The following is a 21,256-nucleotide window of genomic DNA, read 5'->3' as shown; positions in this document are numbered from 1 at the left end:
GACGTCATCAGAAATCCTTGAAAGAAGAGTAAACTCTCATCAGGTCCTGTGAACAAGTGCAGCCGCCAATTATTATAGTCCACTGTGCCTCTATTCTCCACCTATGTCGTATAGAGAAGGCGCATTGCCTGAAACGTCGCCTCATACATTTGGTTTCCCCGTTAAGACCACACACAGCGGTGTTATTGACGAATGTGAGGATTGTTGTTCTTGTTCTTAATATATGCTGGTAGACACGGAGGGGGGGCAGGGAATATTTTCTGTAGCTCAGCCCTGGACAGCTCCTACCGCAACGGAGCGTGATTACAACTCAGCGCTGGCGGATAGTCCGTGCTGGGTAAATGTGTTTTCTCTTTCTCTCTCTCTTCTCTTCCGTTCCTGCCTCGGAAGTGGATCCCGTTACGGCGCGTTAATCGAGATGCGATCTCGCGTCGTGCAATTGGAACATCTCCATTGGACATCTCTCACGAGGGCGAGAGAGAGAGAGCGCGCGCGTGTGCTTGCGTGCGTGCATGTGCGTGTTTGTGCGTGTGCGTGCGTGTGTGTGTGCGTGTTTGTGTGTATCAGAGTGCGTGCGAGTGTGTGTGCGTGTGTGTGTGTGTTTGTGAGTACGTGTGTGTGTGCGTGTATCAGAGTGCGTCCATGTGTGTGTGCGTGCGCGCGTGCGTGCGCGCGTGCGTGCGTGTGCGTGCGTGTGTGTGTTGTGCGTGTGCGCATGTGTGTGTGCATGTTTGTGTGTGTTATCTTTGTGTGTGCGTGCATGTTTGTGCGTGTGTGTGTGCGCGCGTGTGAGCGCGGGAGGGATGGAGGGGAGAGAGAGAGAGAGTGAGAGAGTGGAGTGAGTGAATCGCATCTTCACTCAGCTTTCCTTTCACACCTCGTATAATATTAATTATTATTTATATATATTTATTACATTATTATTCTCCCCCCCCACCCTTCTTCTCTACGTCGGAAATTGCCCCATTCATCACTCCCCGCGCCGTAAGTGACAAGAAATAAATACAGACGTTCACATTAACCTTGTTTGCCTCTTAAAGCGGGCCGTTAGTATCAATATTTAATGGTAATTGCACTATTGCCTTACGCTGAGCTCACACATTATGGGGGGAGGGGGGGGGGGCGGAGGATTGTTGGGCGGGGGGGGGGGATGGACAGGTGAGAGGGGAAGAGATGGATGGAGAGAGTGATGGGGAGATGGATGGATGGAGGATGGCATGGGAAGAGGAATGGAGGTACGGAGTGATGGGGAGATGGAGGGAGCGGTGCAGACGTGGAGGAGAGGAATTGGGCGAGTGATGGGGATATGGATGAGAGATGGCGAGGAGGGGTGAGAGATTGATGGATATCAGAATGGAGAGGTATGGACGGAGCGATGGAGAGGTTGGAGGGGGGGGATGAAGAGACTACATGACCATCGCTGCGGTCATCGGTCAACAAATAAACAACAGGAAAGACAACATCATTGTAACTCACTTTAATGCAGTTTGAGTTGGCACTAAATTCTGCTAGAAATTTATTTTAAAATAAAAATAATAAGAGCTATATAATGGAATAATACATTTTATTACGCTTACTTATTCAAGTTTACGCAGCAGACGATGTTGTGTGCGCTGCGTCTGATACCGATTGAGTCATTTGCAGGAAACGTCTTTATCCTTGCTGCTGTTTGGCCAATACCAGTGACACTGTGTGTGTGTGTGGGTGTGTACGCGTTGTTTCTTATTAGCTGATGTAATTAATGACTCCCACATTTATGAAAGACTTGGATAACCCGCTGTCAATTAATCGTCTCACGCCTTCAACGGGGCCGCCGACCTGTGCAAGATTTCGTCTGGACCCACGGACCAATTTACCCCCCCCCCCGCCCCCCCCCAAACTCTTCCCCCCTCTCGTGTCACGGTCAGAAGCTGCCGAATTACAGCGAGGTGATAGCCCACGGCCCACAAAATAATTGTCACCAGCCAAAGTAGCGACACCTTAGCTCGTACCGATGCATTCATACGGTCAATAAGAATGACAACCCACTCATTCCAAAATGCTAAATCACCGACGTGAATTTGAAGATTGTAAACGCGCGTGTGCGCCTGCCGATGGGCATGCGATGGGTGTGCGTCAACTGACTAATGGGGGCAGCACTGCCAACGAGATGCGCCCATCTCAGAGGCACGACCCGGGCCAAGTATTTGAATCAACCCTCGCGAGAAGGTTAAGCCACACCGGCTGGGTGGAACCGAGAAGCGACGAGATCTGGGGTAACGAGGGGGGGGGGGGGGGTGGGGGGCAAGACACTAGACGTGGGAGAAGACGAGAGACAGCAGAGAGAAAGGGAAGGGGGGGTTAAAGCGGAGGGAAACAGCAGCGGCGGGCGCTGTAGCGGCCGCGGTAAAAGATGGCCCCCGCAGAGCGGCCGCGATGAGCGATCGATGCCAAGTGGATCACGGGGCTCTGTTAGCGAGCGGCGGACAAATTAGGCGGCCAGGGCGGCTGTCCGAACAGCTTTGCCCCCAACGAGCGTCATTTTTCAGGCTACGGGGAGGAGGAAGGCAACGGCCACGAGGAGGAGGTCGTGCAGGTTGTGCAGCGGTGGGGGTGGCCACCGGGCACGTGAAAAGGTCTTGCAGCGGCGGTAATTAAATCGTTCTCGCTGGAAATGTTTTCTATTTTATTTATTTATTTCCGGGGGGGGGGGGGGGGGCTCCGCCTCTCGCCCCATCGTCGTTGGAGCGCGAAGGCGGTGTGGTGGGGGGAGGCGGTGTGGTGGGGAGGGGCGGTGTGGTTGGGAGAGGCGGTGTGGTGGGGGGAGGCGGTGTGGTGGGGGGAGGCGGGTTGTGGTGGGGGGGAGGCGGTGTGGTGGGGGGAGGCGGTGTGGTGGGGGGAGGCGGTGTGGTGGGGGGAGGGGGGAGGCGGTGTGGTGGGGGGAGGCGGTGTGGTGGGGGGAGGCGGTGTGGTGGGGAGGGTGTGGTGTGGTGGGGAGGGGCGGTGTGGTGGGGGGAGGCGGTGTGGTGGGGGGAGGCGGTTGTGGTGGGGAGGGGCGGTGTGGTGGGGGGAGGCGGTGTGGTGGGGAGGGGCGGTGTGGTGTGGTGGGAGGCGGTGTGGTGGGGGGAGGCGGTGTGGTGGGGAGGGGCGGTGTGGTGGGGGGAGGCGGTGTGGTGGGGAGGGGCGGTGTGGTGGGGGAGGCGGTGTGGTGGGGGGAGGCGGTGTGGTGGGGGGAGGCGGTGTGGTGGGGAGGGTGTGGTGTGGTGGGGAGGGGCGGTGTGGTGGGGGGGTGGTGTGGTGGGGGGGGGGTGGTGTGGTGGGGGGAGGCGGTGTGGTGGGGGGAGGGGCGGTGTGGTGGGGGGGTGGTGTGGTGGGGGGGGGGTGGTGTGGTGGGGGGAGGCGGTGTGATGGGGAGGGCGGCGTAGTGGGGAGAGGCGGTATGGTGGGGGGAGGCGGTGTGGTGGGGGGAGGGGCGGGGTGGTGGGGGGGTGGTGTGGTGGGGGGAGGCGGTGTGGTGGGGGGAGGCGGTGTGGTGGGGGGAGGCGGTGTGGTGGGGAGGGGCGGTGTGGTGGGGAGAGGCGGTGTGGTGGGGGGAGGGGGGAGGCGGTGTGGTGGGGGGAGGCGGTGTGGTGGGGAGGGGCGGCGACCAGAGTTTGATTCCTGTTCACGGCCAACACCAGTGACGATTATCTGAACCGGGCCTCCCCTAGGTCGACTCAGCCTCAAACGAGTCCCTGGTGCGGTGTGTAAACATCGCCGCTGGGGAGACAAAGGCGGCCGGGCGTGGTGTTGGCCACCCACCCCCTCGTGCGCCGTGCCGGCCTTCATAGGTGCTAACAGCACTTGCCCCAACAGTCTGCCAAGGCTACACTGGGGACCTTTATCTTTGTGTGTGTGTGTGTGTGCGGCGTCAATGAGAATCCTTTATACTGGTAGGAACCTCCTGGTTACACCAGCCCACAGGGGATTATTGTGTCCGTCGTGCAGGGAGGGGCTGGGTGGGGAGGGAGGGGCTGGGTGGGGAGGGGAGGGTGGAGAGGGGCTGGGTGGGGAGGGGAGGGTGGGGCTGGGTGGGGCTTGGTGGGGAGGGGCTGGTCACCCCGTGGTGCCCTAATAAAACTCAACGTTTAACCTACTCACGCCGGCTTGTGCCCGCCCTCACAGTCGGGCATATTTGCGGAATACACCACGCCGTCGTTGACCCTGGCCATTGACTGAGCAACCCAACGTTCCTACCAGCTCCCTCCGCAGAAATGTGTGTTAACCCGCACATTAAATAAGTATCGAGTTGTTCAGTGCATTGTTGTTGTGTAACGGCGTGGGAACTCAAGACCACTTGCAGGAGTGACCTGCGGTGTCACCACAACAACAACAACAGAAAAAAAAAGTGCAAAAGCACCCTGGCCGCAATGGAGCGAATAGAATTCAAAGCCGAAAGAAGCAAATCGAGATCGGAGTCGAGACAACGCACCGACTTTCTCCCTCTTCATCTCTCCCCTTCCTCTCCACTTGCCCGTGCAGAGCCATCGACATCTCCCGCTGGTGGACGACTCTCTGATGATGTATCCCACCGCCCCCGTATCTTTCTTCTATCGCTACTCACCGTGGTTCGCATGATCGTCCCTCGTCGTTCGCTTCACCCCCTACCACCACACTGACCGCTGCATCTCATCCACACGGCGTTCAACCAGCTCACAACTCCAGGTCACGGCGACTCACTAACTCGCTCATCTACTCACGTGCCAAATATGCTAAATTCATCTTGATATGCAAAGTCTTTTGTCAAGGCGCTCTACTTCCACCTCCAACCCAGCTTATATATACGCTCCAAGCTTGGCAGTGTTTCATTCTTCACCTGAAGACGGCTGCTTGCGTTGTGGCCGAAACGTCGTGAGAATTATTTTATTATGTTTATTTGTATTATTTTATTACTTCCCTTCTACGTGACTTTACCGAAAGAACCATGAAGAAAAATGCACCCGTGTAGCCTGTAACAGACTGTAGGGGCAAGTGATGTTAGCGAGTAGCATCTATGAAGGCCGGAACGGCGCACGAGGGGGTGGGTGGCTAACACCACGCCCGGCCGCCTTTGTCTCCCCAGGGGTGATGTTTTATATATAGCACCAGGCACTCACTTAAGACTGAATCGACCTACTAACTCACTCATCTACCATGCTGTAGGCCAAAACACCGCACTAATCCACTCACTCACCCACCCAGTCACCCACCCACTCGCCACACTGCAAGTCATCTCCCTTCTCTTTCTGCTCCTTCTCTCGCCACTGCTGCACTTGGAACGCCTTTTCCCATCATCATCATCATCGTCATCGTCGTCATCATCATCGCCTCTTTTTCCCAAGTTCTTGAAAATATATCTATTTTTAAATTCTCAAGAAACGGATGAATTCTCATCAATTACAACTTCAATTCGTGCTGCGTGTTGCTGGTCGTTGGACAGGGCGGGGGTGAGAATTTGGGGCCTGTGGTGTCATTTAATTCACCGAAATATATTTGATAAAACAATAGACAACCCTCGCCACCTCTCAAATATAGATACATATTTTTTATCGAAATGTTTTGGTTCAAATTCCGCGAGTGGAGCAGAACCTCCGGACAGACCTTGGAGCGTGACTTCTGTAAAACGAGCGGGCACGCTGACACGAAACGCGCGCTTCCTTCCATGTGTATTTACATCGTACAATAACACCACGGATGTATACACACACACACGCACGCGCGTGTGTGCGTATATATATAGGGTATTGCAGTCAGAACGGTAAGCAATGCCAAACCCAACACCCACGGAGAATATTAGGCCGGCGGGGGAAGAGATGGAGAGGGGGTGGTGGGGGGAGGGATGCAGGTCAATGGTGGAAAATGAGCCGGTGTTATATTTTCTGAGCTGCATCTAATTGATTTGCGCCATTACGGGAAAACTGGAATCAATGGGCGGCGAACTCAAGACGGGGAATTTCGTCACTTTCCAGTAATGAAGCCAAAATTAAAGCGTGGCGAAGGAGAATAATAACAACAAATACTCCGAAAAAGAACGACCGTAATAACCCGTGTCGTGTAAGCGTGGTGTTCGTAATATTGCAATCGTTTTGTATTAAAAGCGAAGGTACGGGCGCAGCCCTGCAACTGCTCGCTCACGCCACTGCTGGCAGAAGGGGCCTCCACTCCTGGAGGGACCTCTGACGAGCCCCTCCAGAGGGTATTGGGCCTACTCTTCCAACGCTGGGCCGGACGTCTTGGAAGAAGAAGTGGAAGTACCCACACTTTACCCCACCACAAGCGGTCTGCCAATGAAAACTACAAACTAACCTATATATTTTTTACCAGGTAAGGTCTATTGAGATGTGTAGCTCTTTTTCAGAAGCGACCTGGCGGCCACAGATGATGGCTCAACGAAGCGGCGCATCACGTGGACATTTATAGCAGTAACCCAATACTTAAAAACGCGTGATGTTTTAATCTAAATGTGGAGGGGAAAAAACCGGTGGGTCCTGGAGAAACACGACCACATGTCTACTCATTCATACCGCTGGAATCGGCGGGGTGGCGGGGGTGCATTTGAACAGCTTGAACCAATTGGTCTCCTCCACTGCCGCGGTGGGAGATCGAATGAAATTGAACCGGTGATCTCTGGGGTTGTATAATTCCAGCGGGGCGAAGCGATACGCTTCCGGCAGCATCCCGATATATAATGATGGGCGCGATCGGAGACGTCGTTTGTCACGCGGCGGTGCTGAGTCTCAACGGCAGGAGCCGTGGCGTGAACGACGAGTGAGCGATGTTATGACATACGACCTTTGACCTAGGGTTAAAAAAAAAAAACCCCACGAACCAAAGATTTCCACCACGCTAATTTAATTGGGTTTTTATGGAATGTCAAAAGTCTGTTTCCTGTTCTCTAATGGTATTAATTGACAGCTGGGAATATATATATTATTATAGATGTATTATTTTTCTACCCACGTGACTTTACCGAAAGAACCAAAGAGTATGGATTCATGCAGTCACGAAAGCTTCAAATAAAGATTATATTCTGTGTTCATCAAGTTGTGTCCGGGCTTATGTGCGATGGGGAGGAGGTAGCGACTCAAACCGTGGAATTTCACCACCGGCATCTCCCAGGACGTTAGTCAGAATCCCTGGACCACGGTTACGAGTTCACAATGTCAAGATCAAGTTGATTCTGTGCAACCAGGGCGAGCACTCAAGAGGTCAGGACGGAGTTTAATTTGCAAGCCGTAACCTGAGTCACCAACAAGGACAACAGCAAAAACAAATAACAACAAAATATTCGAACGAACGAAATATAACTCAGAGCGGACACGTGTCCAATGTTCCCAAGGTCGTGGGTTCAAACACTAGTTCGGCTTGTGCCATTGTTGGTCCATACACAAACTGGATCCCGCCATGGAAATGTGGAATTTCCAACAGTACTCGACGTAAGTGTGAGCATGGAGGCACGTGGTGTTGGTTACATCTTCAATGAGATTATTTTTGGCAAGAAAAACGAAAATCGGCGACATAAAAACGAACTTGCGTACGCATTGACTGCATGTGCACGGCTGGGTGAGATGATAAGTGGGAGCGGTGGTGCAGTGGTTAGCGCTACGCTGCGCTATGAACCCGGCGGTCCGAGTTGGATTCCCGCTCAGGACCAACAACAGTGACGATTATCTGAACCTGTCCTGGGCCTCCCCTAGATCGACTCGGCCTCAAATGAGTACCTGGAGCGATGTGTAAACATCGCCACTAGGGAGACAAAGACGGCCGGGCGTGGTTCTAACCAACCACCCCCTCGTGTGCCGTGCCGGTCTTCATAGGTGCTCGCTAACAGCACTTGCCCCCAAAGTCTGTGAAAGCTATACGGGGGGTCTTAGTATTTGCCTTTTGTGCACGTGTCACCACGTGTTTGCTATGTGTACGCTTTAATTGGCACCCTGGAACATCCTTGCAAACGAGACGTCTCCCATCTCAAGGGGTGATTATCCGGGTGAACTATTTGAACAAGTAACTAAATACGCAAGACATCTCCATCGCCAACATCTCTGTGAACCGCGATGGCTTTCATCCACTTCATAAACATTGTAATCTGGCTCTTTAATACTTAGCACTGTATCGTATTAAAAAAAGTACAAAGATCCCCCTTATAGCCTACACTGGCTGTTGGGGCAAGTGCTGTTAGCAAGCACATTTGATCGATGAAAACCAGCACCGTGCACGAGAGGGCAGCACCACCACGCCAGGACCACCTTTGTCTCCCCAGTGGTGATGTTTTACACTACGCTCGGCCCGATCCTACTTATTATACTATACAGCCGTCTCGAGTTTTCTGCCTGGCTGCTGGCTGGGCTCCTCTGCACCCAGACGCGAACTCTGTTTTGTTCGTGGCTGCCGAAGCTCGCTTGGTAACTGGCTACACGGGGGAATTTCCCGTGTAAGAAATAAACGTTGAGTTGAATTGAAACGGCGGAGGAAAAATAAGTTAGGAAGACTTTTAATAATACTATTAATAGATATAGCGACAAAAAAGAGGTGGAATTAAACTATGCCAAAGACTGAATTCCGCTCATTTAAATTCGCTCTAACTTTTCCATTTGGGCTCCTATTAATGCGATTTTTTTTGCCGGGATATTCTTGAAATCCTGGAGAATAATAGAAAAAAAATCATCACAAAACACATTATCTTGGCGTTTTATTATTACAAAAAAACCCTGATTATTTTTAGTGCTCCGAGTTACAGGAGAATCGTGGGATATGACCGCTGACTCTTATTCTTTCTAGATTTGAAGCTTTCGTGACTGCAAGGATTCATATTCTTAGGTTTTTTCGGTAAAGGCACGTAGGTAAAACATTAAAATTAAAATTAATAAAAGTAAAATAAAATAAAAATCACGACGTTTCGGAGGCAACACAAGTCTCCGTCATCAAGTGGGACCGTCACAGCCAGATTTGCTGCATCAAGTGAGGCAATGATTCAAGATGTAATCCCTTAAAAGTAAGTTGAGGGGGGAGGAGAGGGGGGGGGGGCTCATCAGAATGTGGTAGCCAATGAATGGAAACGTATCGGGAGGGAGGGGGGCAGCAACGGGGCTCTCTACTCGTCATACTCGTAACAACAACAATAATTATAATAATTATTTACGTAATTATACAATTTTTCACAATGTGTCATGGACATGAACGACGGCGACGTGTGTACAATCAAACACCCCCCCGTCACCCCCCCTCCCCATGGCTACTGTCACGGCGTTGGGGGGGGGGGGGGGGCTTCATCCAGCAGTGGATAGATCGAGGGCTGCAAATGAAAGGGGGTTGGTGGAGGGGCGGGTGGAGGGGCGGGGCGGCGGGGGGCACAGCACCACGATCGGCGGCGGGTGGCTGTGAAGGGCGGCCGCATCTTCCCCGGCTCCCGGGAGAAGTTTACAACGTCCCGCCCGATGCCTGTCGGCCAAGTGACCGCAACTCCGCGTCTGATATCTCTGGGTTAAGGCGAGGTGTGGGGGGGGGGGAGGAGGAGGCGGGGGTTGGTGGTGGGGGGAGAAGGCTCAGTGGGGGTGGGTGGGTGGGTTGGTGGGGGGAGATGGTGTACGTTTGCTTTCGGCCACAGTGTTCACAAAATCGATTTTTCGCCGGGTCCCGGCTGCTAAAGTGAGGAGAGGAGGAGGGGGGGGGGTAAGGAAGAAGACATCATCACTGGTAGCTGTGTGCCGGGGTAAGATTGAATTCGAGAAGGGGATGAATGGGGGTGAGCGCACGCACGCACGCAGCGTAATGCCCGCAAGCGGTAACGTCAAGACGAGTAGCCCCATTCGTCACGAGATGCCCGTGACGGTAATTAACGCAACGTAACAATTAACGGGGTAAGGACCCCTGGCTCAATTGGGCTACTTTGCCCGTGGCTGAGCGTGGGCCCCGTGCTGGGTGGGTGGTTGGCGTGTCCTGCTGTCGAGTCGCACCGCGTGCTGTTGCAAGATGTTAACAACCTCGCCCGCGAGTTCCGTCAGTTCCTATGATCACTGTTTCATTGGTTTCATGGCTTTATTTGGTGATTTCGAAAAGTGTATTGGTTTTAGCCATGTTTGTTTGTTGTAGTACAGAGTTAGACTGATGGCCTTAATCTAAGTTGTCTTGTAGTTGTTGTTGTTGTTGTTTGACTTGCATCCCACTGGGATTTTTGCACACTGCGTTGGTGTACGGTGTTTTTTTCTGCAATATTTGGCTGTCTTTTCTTGGATTTTCTGTTTGCACTCAGTCACATATTCACTTTAAGATGTTTTTTTGTTCATGTTTTTATTTTTTGTTTGTTGCGGTTGCACCCGATTCAAGAGCCGAATGGCTCACAGGGCTATACCTAATAAATGAACTTGAACCTCGCCCGCTATACACGAGGTCGTGGTTTCGAACCCGAGCCGTGACGATTGTTGTGAACTTTGAGTTTATATGTTCTCTCTCTCTCTATCTCTCTCCCCGTGGCTGTGTGGATTTTCTCCGCTTCCTCTGCTGTTTCCCCTCCACATTTAGAAACGCCGCGTTTAGAGTATTTGACTGATATACATTTCCACGTGATCAGCCACTTCGTTGAGCTATCATTTGTGGCCAGGTCGCTTCTGAAAAGAACAACATAGCTCAGTGGGTACCTTGCCTGGTAAAGCAAAACATCGTTGAGTTTAGTTTTTGTTCCGGAACGTTGTCCGACGTTTCGTTCCGCGTGCTGGCAGCTTCTTCTTCTTCTTCGCGAACTGACACCCGAATCTCGAAGAAGATCCCAGCATGGAAAGCGAAACGTCGGACATCGTGCCTAAACAACAACTGGGGGCGGCGCATCGCGGCGCAGACCGCGGAAACACTGCCGAGTTCTTTGAGTCAACACGAGCGCCAATATCCATTCTCTCTCTCTCTGCATATGAAATACACCAGCCTCGTGTGGCTTTCCCGAATAACAGCAGCAGCAGCAGCCAGCAGCAACAGCCAGCAGCAGCAGTCAGCAGTCAGCAGCAGGCAGCAGCAGCAGCAACAGCAGCAGCAGCACCAGCGTCAGCAGCAGCAACAGCAGCAGCACCAGCACCAGCAGCAGCAGCCAGCAGCAAGCAGCAACAACAGCAGCAACAACAGCAGCAGCAGTAGCAGCCAGCAGCAGCAGCAGCCAGCAGCAGTAGCAGCAGCCAGCAGCAGCCAGCAGCAGCAGCAACAGCAGCAGCAGCACTAGCAGCAGTAGCAGCAGCAACAGCAGCAGCACCAGCAGCAGCAGCAACAGCAGCACCAGCAGCAGCAACAACAGCAGCAGCAGCATCAGCAGGAGCAGCATCAGCAGCATCAGCATCAGCAGCAGCAGCAGCATCAGCATCAGCAGCATCAGCATCAGCAGCAGCATCAGCAGCAGCATCAGCAGGAGCAGCATCAGCAGCAGCAGCAGCTACAACAGCAGCAGCTACAGCAGCTACAGTAGCTACAACAGCAGCAGCAGCAGCTACAACAGCAGCAGTTACAACAGCTACAGCAGCTACAACAGCAGCAGCAGCTACAACAGCAGCAGCAGCTACAGCAGCAGCAGCAGCAGCCAGCAGCAGCAGCATTTGTTTAAACAGAAACCTCTGGACCAGTATCGATCTTCTGGGCCTCATCAGCAAAGGCAAGCCTATTAAACAAATACTGCTGGATTGCCGGATGTTATTTTAAGATGTCACCAGCACAATTAACGACGAGTTGTGTTCATCGTACACGTTTGGGGAGGAAACCGGGACGCTTGGAGAAAACCCACGCGTTGCACGACGGGGCAACACTCAATCCCCGTACAGATGGGCACAGATGTAGATTCGTTCTCACCTGGTTAAACTTGCTGTACTGCCTTCTCCTGGCGGTCCATGGTTACGGCTCCTCCTCGACACCCACAGGGAAGGGATTTTCACGCAGCATCTGCGTGTGATTAACCAAAGCCTCGCTTCCATCTCCACAGTGCTGGAACTTAACTAAAATCTCCGCACAGATAGATACAATAGTCTGTTGCTTCCCTGATATCTTCTCGCGGCGTCAGAGTCCAATCCTACAACGCCTGTTTGTTGTTTCTTTCTCTCGACTTTATCCCATTCAAATGCGTGCCAGGCTCAAAATCCCACTTAGCTTGCGAGATCTGACGACACCCGAGATCTGTCGAGATCTGGCGATATTCGAGATCTGTCGAGATCTGGCGACATTCGAGATCTGTCGAGATCTGACGACATTCGAGATCTGTCGAGATCTGGCAACATCCGAGATCTGTTGAGATCTGGCGAAATCTGAGATCTGTCGAGATCTAGCAACATCCGAGATCTGTCGAGATCTGGCGACATCCGATATCTGTTGAGATCTGGCGAAATCTGAGATCTGTCGAGATCTGGCAACTTCCGAGATCTGTTGAGATCTGGCAAAATCTCAGATCTGTCGAGATCTAGCAACATTCGAGATGTGTCGAGATCTGGCGACATCCGTGATCTGTCGAGATCTGTCTACATCCGAGATCTGTCGAGATCTCACGACATCCAAGGGGCGGTGGTGACTTTGGTTATGGGTTCGAGTTCTGGGGGAGATCTCACGCGCGGACGAGGGGACGACACAAAAAAACACAAATTCGCGAAAATAGCTGCGGAGCCTTCTTGCTGTACTGCACAACTCTTTCAGGTGAGCGGATGGGGTCCCGGTGGCCTTCAGGGTACACGTCATGAGGTTTAGAGGGCCCGCATGTTTGGCGAGATGTTAACTACCTCGCCTGGTGTGCAGGAGGTTGTGGGTTCTATCCCGAACCTTGACGCCTGCTGTATCTTTTGAAGTTTGCATGTCTCTCTCAATCTCATCATCATCGCGGTGGCTAAGAGATGTTAACTAGCTCGTCTGGTATGCAGGAGGTCGTGGGGTCGATCCCGACCTTGACTTCTGCTGCTGTATATTTGGAGTTTGTGTGACTCTCTCATCATCATCACGGTGGCTAGGAGATGTTAACTACCTCGCCTGGTGTACAGGAGGTCGTGAGGTCGATCCCGACTCTGATACGTGCTGCTGTATATTTGGAGTTTGCGTGACTCTCTCATCATCACGGTGGCTAGGAGACGTTAACTATCTCGCCTGGTGTACAGGAGTTTGTGAGGTCGATCCCGACCCTGATACGTGCTGCTGTATATTTTGAGTTTGCGTCTCTCTCATCATCACGGTGTCTAGGAGATGGTAACTACCTCGCCTGGTGTACAGGAGTTTGTGAGGTCGATCCCGACCCGGATACGTGCTGCTGTATAATTGGAGTTTGCGTGACTCTCTCATCATCACGGTGACTAGGAGATGTTAACTACCTCGCCTGGTATACAGGAGTTCGTGGGGTCGATCCCGATCCTGATACGTGCTGCTGTATATTTGGAGTTTGCGTGTCTCTCTCATCATCATCACGATGGCCAGGAGATGTTAACTTTCACGCCTGGTGTACAGGAGTTCGTGAGGTCGATCCCGACCCTGATACGTGCTGCTGTATATTCGGAGTTTGCGTCTCTCTCTCTCACCGTGGTCGTGTGATTTTTTTTCTCCCGAGTCCTCCGATTTTCCCCTCCACATTTAGAAACATACGTTTAGCGTAATTGGCTGCTATATATTTCCGCGTGATAAGCCACTTCGTTGAGCTATCACTTGTGGCCAGATCGCTTCTGAAAAAGAGCTCTATAGCTCGGTGGGGGCTTTACCTGGTAAAATATAAATCGTTGTTTTGAGTTTTAGATGAGTCCGAGGCTCACAGCACGGCAGCCCGAGTGGGTGGTGGTGCCACCACCAGCAACCAACGCCCCGGCCGTCTTTGTCTCCCCCGTGCGGATATTTATACACGGCACAAGATAATAATATTATTCAAACGATGATATTTTATTAGTATATTATTATAACGATGATTTTATTATAATATTATAACGATGATTTTATTATTATATTATTATAATGATGATTTTATTATTATATGATATTATTTTCACGATTATATTTTATTATGATATTATTATAATGATGATTTTATTATTATATTATAACGATGATATTTTATTTTATTATTATAACGATGATTTTTTAAAGATATTATTATACCGATTATTTTATTATTCATAATCAACGTTTTTGGGTTTAGATCGCGTTATTTATAAATGTGTCGTAACCCTCCACCACCCGACACGGCCAATCAGTAAAAATGTGTCACGTTGACAAAGACAAATAGTTCACTGCTTTAGCCCACCGGTGTGTTGAAGCCACAACATTTACAATTTGAGTACGACGTTTCGCTGGTAATTGCAACCAGCATCATCGGGCAATTCCGAAACTCGCAGACCATTGTTTAAACAACACTTACTTCTTATGGAGAGGCGAATTCTTCAAACAAAGGGAGGGAGCAGCAATGGGCTCTCCTTTATCTCCTGCCTATAGCAAATTTGTACATGGAAAACTTTGAAACCAGAGCACTTGTCTCGAGCACATTAAAACCATCCTTTTGGTTTAGATATGTGGATGACACTTTGGTTGTCTGGCCACATGGTAAAGATACACTTAACGATTTTCTAAATCATCTCAATGCACAAAACCCGGCCATTCAGTTCACCATGAAAATGGAGGTGAATAACACACTCCCGTTCCTGGATATTTTACTTGGGCATGGCCCAAACGGTAAAATAACACACAGCGTTTACAGAAAGCAAACGCACACTGATGCCTATCTGAATGCAGATTCGCATCATCACCCAGCTCAGAAATCCTCTCTTATCAAGACGCTCATACATCGGGCTAAAACAGTGTCAGATGGTGAAAGTCTAGTGAGAGAGATTAAACATGTTAAAGAAGCACTAGGACAGAATGGCTACAATAATGCTCAAATTAACAGAGCACTAAAAGCCAAATCACGATCGCAAAGCAACACTGCTGAAAGCGATCAGATTATTAAAACAATAAAAATACCATTTATCTCAGGAGTAACTGATAATTAGCCCGTGTTTTGCAAAAGCAAACATTACAGTAAGATTTGGTACAGTACACAAAATTCAACAACTAGTAACGTGCACTAAAGACGAATTACCTAAAGTATCAACAGAAGGTGTATATCGGATTAATTGTGTATGTGGCAGATGCTATATTGGACAGACAGGGCGTAACGTTAGTGTAAGACTAAAAGAACACCAGAGAATATTAAACTATCACAAACACAACTGTCGGCAGTAGCAGAACATGCATGCCAACAGGGACACTCAATTGATTTTGACAACGTGGAAGTGTTGTGTAAAACTAGTTACTACTGGCAAAGACTAATTAGAGAATCGATTGAAATTGAGAGAAACAGAAATATCTTTAATCGCTCAGACAGCTACAGGCTTAGTGCGGCCTGGAAGCGTATTATTAAATAAGATACATTACAATTCCTTATAAGGGAAACAACCACTAACTGATTACTAATGTAGCATAATCACAATAAAACACATTCCAAATGATTACTAATCTACAACTCGCATCGTAACAATAGCCTGATTACTAATCTAGTATATAATTACAATCACTCCCCCCTTGAATCTTTGCACCTGATGAGTTAATGAGTTAATGATGACGTCACCCTGCTGCTGCTCTATATAAGAACGGGAGACAGAGGAGAGCCTCACCATTCTGGCGAATTGCCCGATGATGCTGGTTGCAATTACCAGCGAAACGTCGTACTTAAATTGTAAATGTTGTGGCTTCAACACACCGGTGGGCTAAAGCAGTGAACTATTTGTCTTTGTCAACGTGACACATTTTTACTGATTGGCCGTGTCGGGTGGTGGAGGGTTACGACACATTTATAAATAACGCGATCTAAACCCAAAAACGTTGATTATTTTATTATTATATGATAATATGTTCACGATGATATTTATTAATTATATAATTATATTATTATTTTTAAACGACGTGGCAAGGTGTTGCAGCGTGATCACCGTTGTCTCATGTGACGTCAATCATACGTGACATTACCACAAAGACAAAGATCCCCAGTGTAGCCTTTAACACTTTTGGGGCAAGTGCTGTTAGCGGGGACCACCTGTGAAGACCCGGCACGGCACACGAGGGTGTGGATGACCAGCACCACGCCCGGCCCGCCTTTGTCTCCCGAGTGGCGAAGTTTACACACCACGCCAGGTACTCATTTGAGGCTGAGTCGACCTAGGGGATGGTCGAAGACCGGCACAGATATCGTCACTGGTGTTGGTCGTGAGCGGGGAATCAAACTTGGTTCGTCGGGTTTGTATTGCAGCGCAGCACAGCGCTAACCGCTACACATCCCCACATCCATAACTAATGTACACAGACAAACAAATGCAAAGGTTTATATCTTGATTTGAAGCTTTCGTGACTGCAGGAATCCATAGTCTTTGGTTCTTTCGGTAAAGTCACGTGGGTAGAAAAAAAATAATAGATCACGACGTTTCGATCGCTTATAGTTTCGAGAGAAAAAAAAACTAAACTTTTTATTTCAGAAGAAGACCCTTAGCTGCCTCAAAATAACCACAATAACAAGCACGCATGCGGATTAACAAAATGTTAATCCGAGTCCATTAATACTCGAACATTAATTGCAGCGCAACTCAGAAGGGAGGTTTCCCACACTTGATTTTAAATGCATGCAGTCAAACATAAAGACAGATTTGGCGCTGATCAAAGACTCTGCATCCACGACTGCCAATAATGAATCTCAGACAGCCCTTTATTTCCCACCCTCACCCCCCCCCCCATCGTCTTAGTGGGTTACTTTTGGGGGGGGCGAGGTGGGGGTCGTTGAAGACATTTCATTTTTATTTCAATCTATCCACCACACGGGTTGGTCGTCGGCGCCACAAGGAGGCGTCACAGCCCAACGTTTGAACTTGGCACCAACAGGAGCCTCACAGACCGACTCAGCAGACGACCATGCAGTACGTGCGGCAAGTCCTCGTTTAACGCTGTTTGCGTTACGTTACGTGGAGCACACACCAAGAACACGCGTACACCAAGAACACGTGTACACACAAGAACTTCCGTATAGCCTGAACAGCCTGTAGGGCAAGTGCTGTTAGCGAGCACCTATGAAGGCCGGAACGGTACACGAGGAGGTGGGTGGCCAGAACCACGCCCGACCGCCTTTGTCTCCCCAGTGGCGATATTTACACACCGCACCAGGTACTCATTTCAGGCTGAGTCGACCTAGGGGAGGCCCAGGACCGGTTCGTATAATCGTCACTAGCGTTGGCCGTGAGCGGAAATCGAACCCGGGTTGCCGGGTGCATAGCGCAGCGTAGCGCTAACCACACGAACACTGATATCTCAATCTCAATGTGATTCGGGCGCTTGACGCAGACAGCGTTAATTGCACGTGAGTGTATGTGGAACTTCGTTTGCACCGCACGCAGCCCATCAGGGCTGATCGGAGTTGCTCAGCGCGCGTCACGTTGGACGCGCTTAACAATCAACGGGCGCGGGCGGCGTGTAACAACCGGAGGATTTGTATTTGGTTGGGGCAGTAAATTGGTGAGGACTAGAGTTTGGGGAACTGTAGCAGCGTCTCGTCAGCAGAGTCGGGCGAGACAAACACATATTTCTGGGTTACCGGATGGTTTTGGCCAATAATGGTGCAGCATTAACGGACACACAGACTCAGATTATTGGTTCTGTGAGCGCACAGACTAGTTGGTAGGTTCCATAAGAGGGTTTTTTTTGGGGGGAGTTAGATCGCGCAAACAAAATTGTTTCGTTTAAATCCGCAAGTGAAATTCGTAAGGTTTTGTCACGTAAACAAAACGTGACAACCGCTTCATCAGTGATTAGCCTGACGCTGATTGTGATTACCAGCGAAACGATTCACACTCGAATTGTAAATGCTGTGGCTTCACTCTCCACCACACCGGTGTGCTGATCAGCACGAATTGTCCATGTTTTGTTTACGTGACAACCCTTAACTAATTGGCCGTTGTCAGGTGGTGGCGGGTTTAAAAAACAGTGATAGTTATGCGGTCTAACACCAAAAACAAACCCCCTTTATTATGGATAATATTGGTCGCGAAATCCTACCACGTATTCAATTCGTTGGTCGTAGCTCCTACATCCTATACCATTTTTATCGCTGGCACATCCGAGACGAGCCAGTCAGTGGCTTAGTTTTCCACTGACATTTCCCGAGCCGGAGCCAGAACAAACCGCGTAACGCTGGCCCCACAGGACTCCTGAAATCTGGCTCGGGAGCCAGGCAGGGCCAGGTTAGGGGAAGAACAACTCGGCCGCCTCCCGAACTGCGTTCTCTTGATGGCTCGGCTCGGTACGTGCAGTGGAAAAAAGGGGCAACGAAGGACGCGGGGATGGTGAGCACCAGACTCTGGTCGAGCACCTTGTACTGCAAGTGTAGCGGACGTTGACAGCTGCACGTCAGATGCAGCTCCGCGGGCAGGGGAGAGCTCATTAAAAGCGTCAGGCTTTGTGGTTTAATTTAATTTATAAATGATTATTTTACTTATTTGCAAACTAAAAAAAAATGAGATCATTTGAGAACGAAAGAGCCCTCGTTAGGCGCGAGACTAGAGACGTATCCTAGCGCTGCAATTTTTGTTCACGTCGCTTTGGGGTTTGATAGGAGGGGGGGGGGGGTGACATGTGATTCGTGAGACGCTCACCAAACACACAAACACACACACAAATCGTCATCACGGCATTTCGTGAACGCGTCCTTCGTTGTTGATCGCCCAACGCGACTCTCATTCTCGCCGCCGTGATCGCCATCGCCGAGTGGCTCGTACGGAAATAGCCGCAAGCCCAGAGGCGTCACCTCGCCCCCACCCCCCCTAACCCCCTCCTCGAAGTTTCATTGAGCCAGAGATTCAATTCCAGAGATTCAATTCCAGAGATTCAATTCCCGCGCGCGAAAGAATAGTCCCTTTTGTGATTGTGAACACAGCCGTCAGACAGAATTCGGAATCAAAGTATTTTTTTATTTATACCGCAGGAATCCGATGAGCTATTAAGCTCGGGTAGAGGAGCGGTGGTGCAGCGGTGAGCGCGCTGCGTAAACCCGGCGACTCGAGTTCGATCCGCGCTCAAGACCAAAACCGGCTCGACTCAGCCTTCAAATGAGTATCCTGGTGCGGTGTGTAAACATTGGCACTGGAGAGACAAAGGCGGTCGAGGGGGGGGCTGGCCACACATTCCCTGGACTTCACAAGCGCTACTCGCCAACAGCACTTGCCCAAAAGTATTTGGGAGGCTATACGGGGCATCTTTGGTCTCTTATTGTGTGTGTGTGTGTAGCACGCACTGACCGGCACAATTAATTTGTTGGCTCCGCCACCTCGTGTTTTATCCAAGGCTATATTAATTTCCGCAATCTGTTACGCACCAGATTTACATTATTATAGCGAAGATTAAGGAAGAAAAAAAAAACGCACGCTCACAAACGCAACAACAATAAAATTATATAAATATAAGGACCCAACAAAAAATAATAACTACCCATTAAACGCTTGACACCCGAGGGGGGGGGGGGGGGGGGAGGGGGTGGGTGGAAAAAAAGAAAGAGATAACTGTAAATCACGATAAATTATACACGCCGACAATTGTGAGATTTGGCAGCGTGACCTCATCGCTGTTGTCGCCCTCGTCGGTGGCGCGACCGGCTTCGGGGAGCCTCTCAAGTTGGGCTGTCAGCAGGAGGAGGTCACCATCCCACCCGTCTCCGTTGCCGTGACCCGCTCCGTGCCTGGGCCAGGCCGCAACCTCCTCGATGCGTCGGCTTCCCGGGATGCCGAACGAATCGGTTAGGAGGTCGCCACGGACACCTTCGCTGATGGTCTCGTAGAAGAGCATTGAACCCGTCACGCGATCTGCAGCCGTCCTGGCCGCGACGACGTCTGACGAGCCATCGAACTAAAGGTGTGCTTCTGCGTGCCGTCTGGAACGATCTTTCTGCCGCGATGCTAGGAAGCTTTTACATCATGTTGATTGACGAAAGTCCTTCCTTCCCGTACCTCCGATTGGGACGGTTGGCCACGTACGGCGCGAAAGAAGTTCAACGGGCAGACATGCGTGCGTTTGGTAACCCGGCATTACGTCCCGTCTAATAACACCACTTACCGTCTCAGTTCGCTCGTGATGGGTCGCATTTGCGTGTTATTATTATTTTCGTTATTATTATTTAACTCATCCGCATCGCCCTGCGTGTGCAGCTGATGTGCTTGTACGGAGGTGAGGTACCGCACAAAACTTGGAGACGGAGCGCCGAAATGTGAAGATAATTTTTATATTCATATTTTTTTAGCTCCGCGATGGAAATTCAACTCGAGTCAAATCTCCGGCATCATCCGGGCGATTGGGGGGGGGGGGCAAGGATAACCCGGATAAAACTAAAGTAATTTATTTATAAAAGCATCTACATCACGTTGCAAACACAGGTGTATTTAACAAACGTAGAATATTTGTGATCGGCAGAGCATGTCCTATCTGTTGCATTGTTTCTTGGAGTAATCGCTTTACTGGCGAATTGTCTGATGCTGCTACTTTGGCAGTGACGCACAAAATACAAAGAACAACAAAATCAACAGCCACAGTCAATGTGCTCTGGTGAGATCGCGTAAATCTAAGTGTGTCGTTAAACCCGCCACCACCCGACACAGCCAATTAATAAGGGTTGTCACGTAAGCAGAACGTGCCAATTCGTTACCAGTTCAGCACACCGGTGTGTTGGAGAGTAAACCCATTACAGCATTTACAATTCGAGTGCCGTGACGTTTCGCCCGTAATCACAACCAGCATCATCAGGCGACAGCCAGAGTTGTGGAGAAATCCTCCTCCTGTTTCGGTCTTAAAAACGCAACACATTCTCACAACAACACTGCCTTCAAATCGGCGACGTTTCTTCATTTCGCACATGTAGCACGAATAAAGATACCACCCTGAACATCGCCTGCTATGTATGGTTAGAGAACACGTGCCCTGAAGAAAGGACCATTGCCCGAATCGTCGTCCATGTTGGCGAGCGTGATGTTCAGGAGCTCGATGACAATGTTGAGCGCTGCTGCTCGCCACGACGAGAGGGCTTCAGCAGAGAGAGAGTTCGCGTCCCTCCATCCTCCTCCCTCCCCCTCCCTCCCCTCTCCCCCCTCCCCTCTACCCCTTCCCTCCTCCTCACTCCCCCTCCCTCCCTCCTCCTCCCTCCCCCTCCCTCCTCCTCCTCCCCTCCCCTCCCCTCTTCCCCCTCTCCCTCCCTCATCCCACCCCTCCCCTCTCC

At 50.5% G+C, this 21,256-nt stretch overlaps 1 protein-coding gene across 1 annotated transcript in view; it reads left to right on the top strand.

The window, feature by feature from the left end:
* Positions 1-21,256, top strand: part of LOC133353967 (uncharacterized) — a 123,557-nt gene that overhangs the window by 96,420 nt on the left and 5,881 nt on the right. Inside the window, exon 5 of the mRNA XM_061570514.1 lies at positions 19,603-19,713. Coding sequence (XP_061426498.1) covers positions 19,603-19,713 — 111 coding nt within the window. The remainder of the gene's footprint in view (positions 1-19,602; positions 19,714-21,256) is intronic.

Source organism: Lethenteron reissneri, chromosome 45 (assembly GCF_015708825.2).
Source record: "Lethenteron reissneri isolate LAM-NWPU_2019-01 chromosome 45, ASM1570882v1, whole genome shotgun sequence".
Taxonomy (NCBI): Eukaryota; Metazoa; Chordata; class Hyperoartia; order Petromyzontiformes; family Petromyzontidae; genus Lethenteron; species Lethenteron reissneri.
Note: the sequence above shows the minus strand (reverse complement) of the source record. Positions and strands in the feature narration are given on the sequence as shown.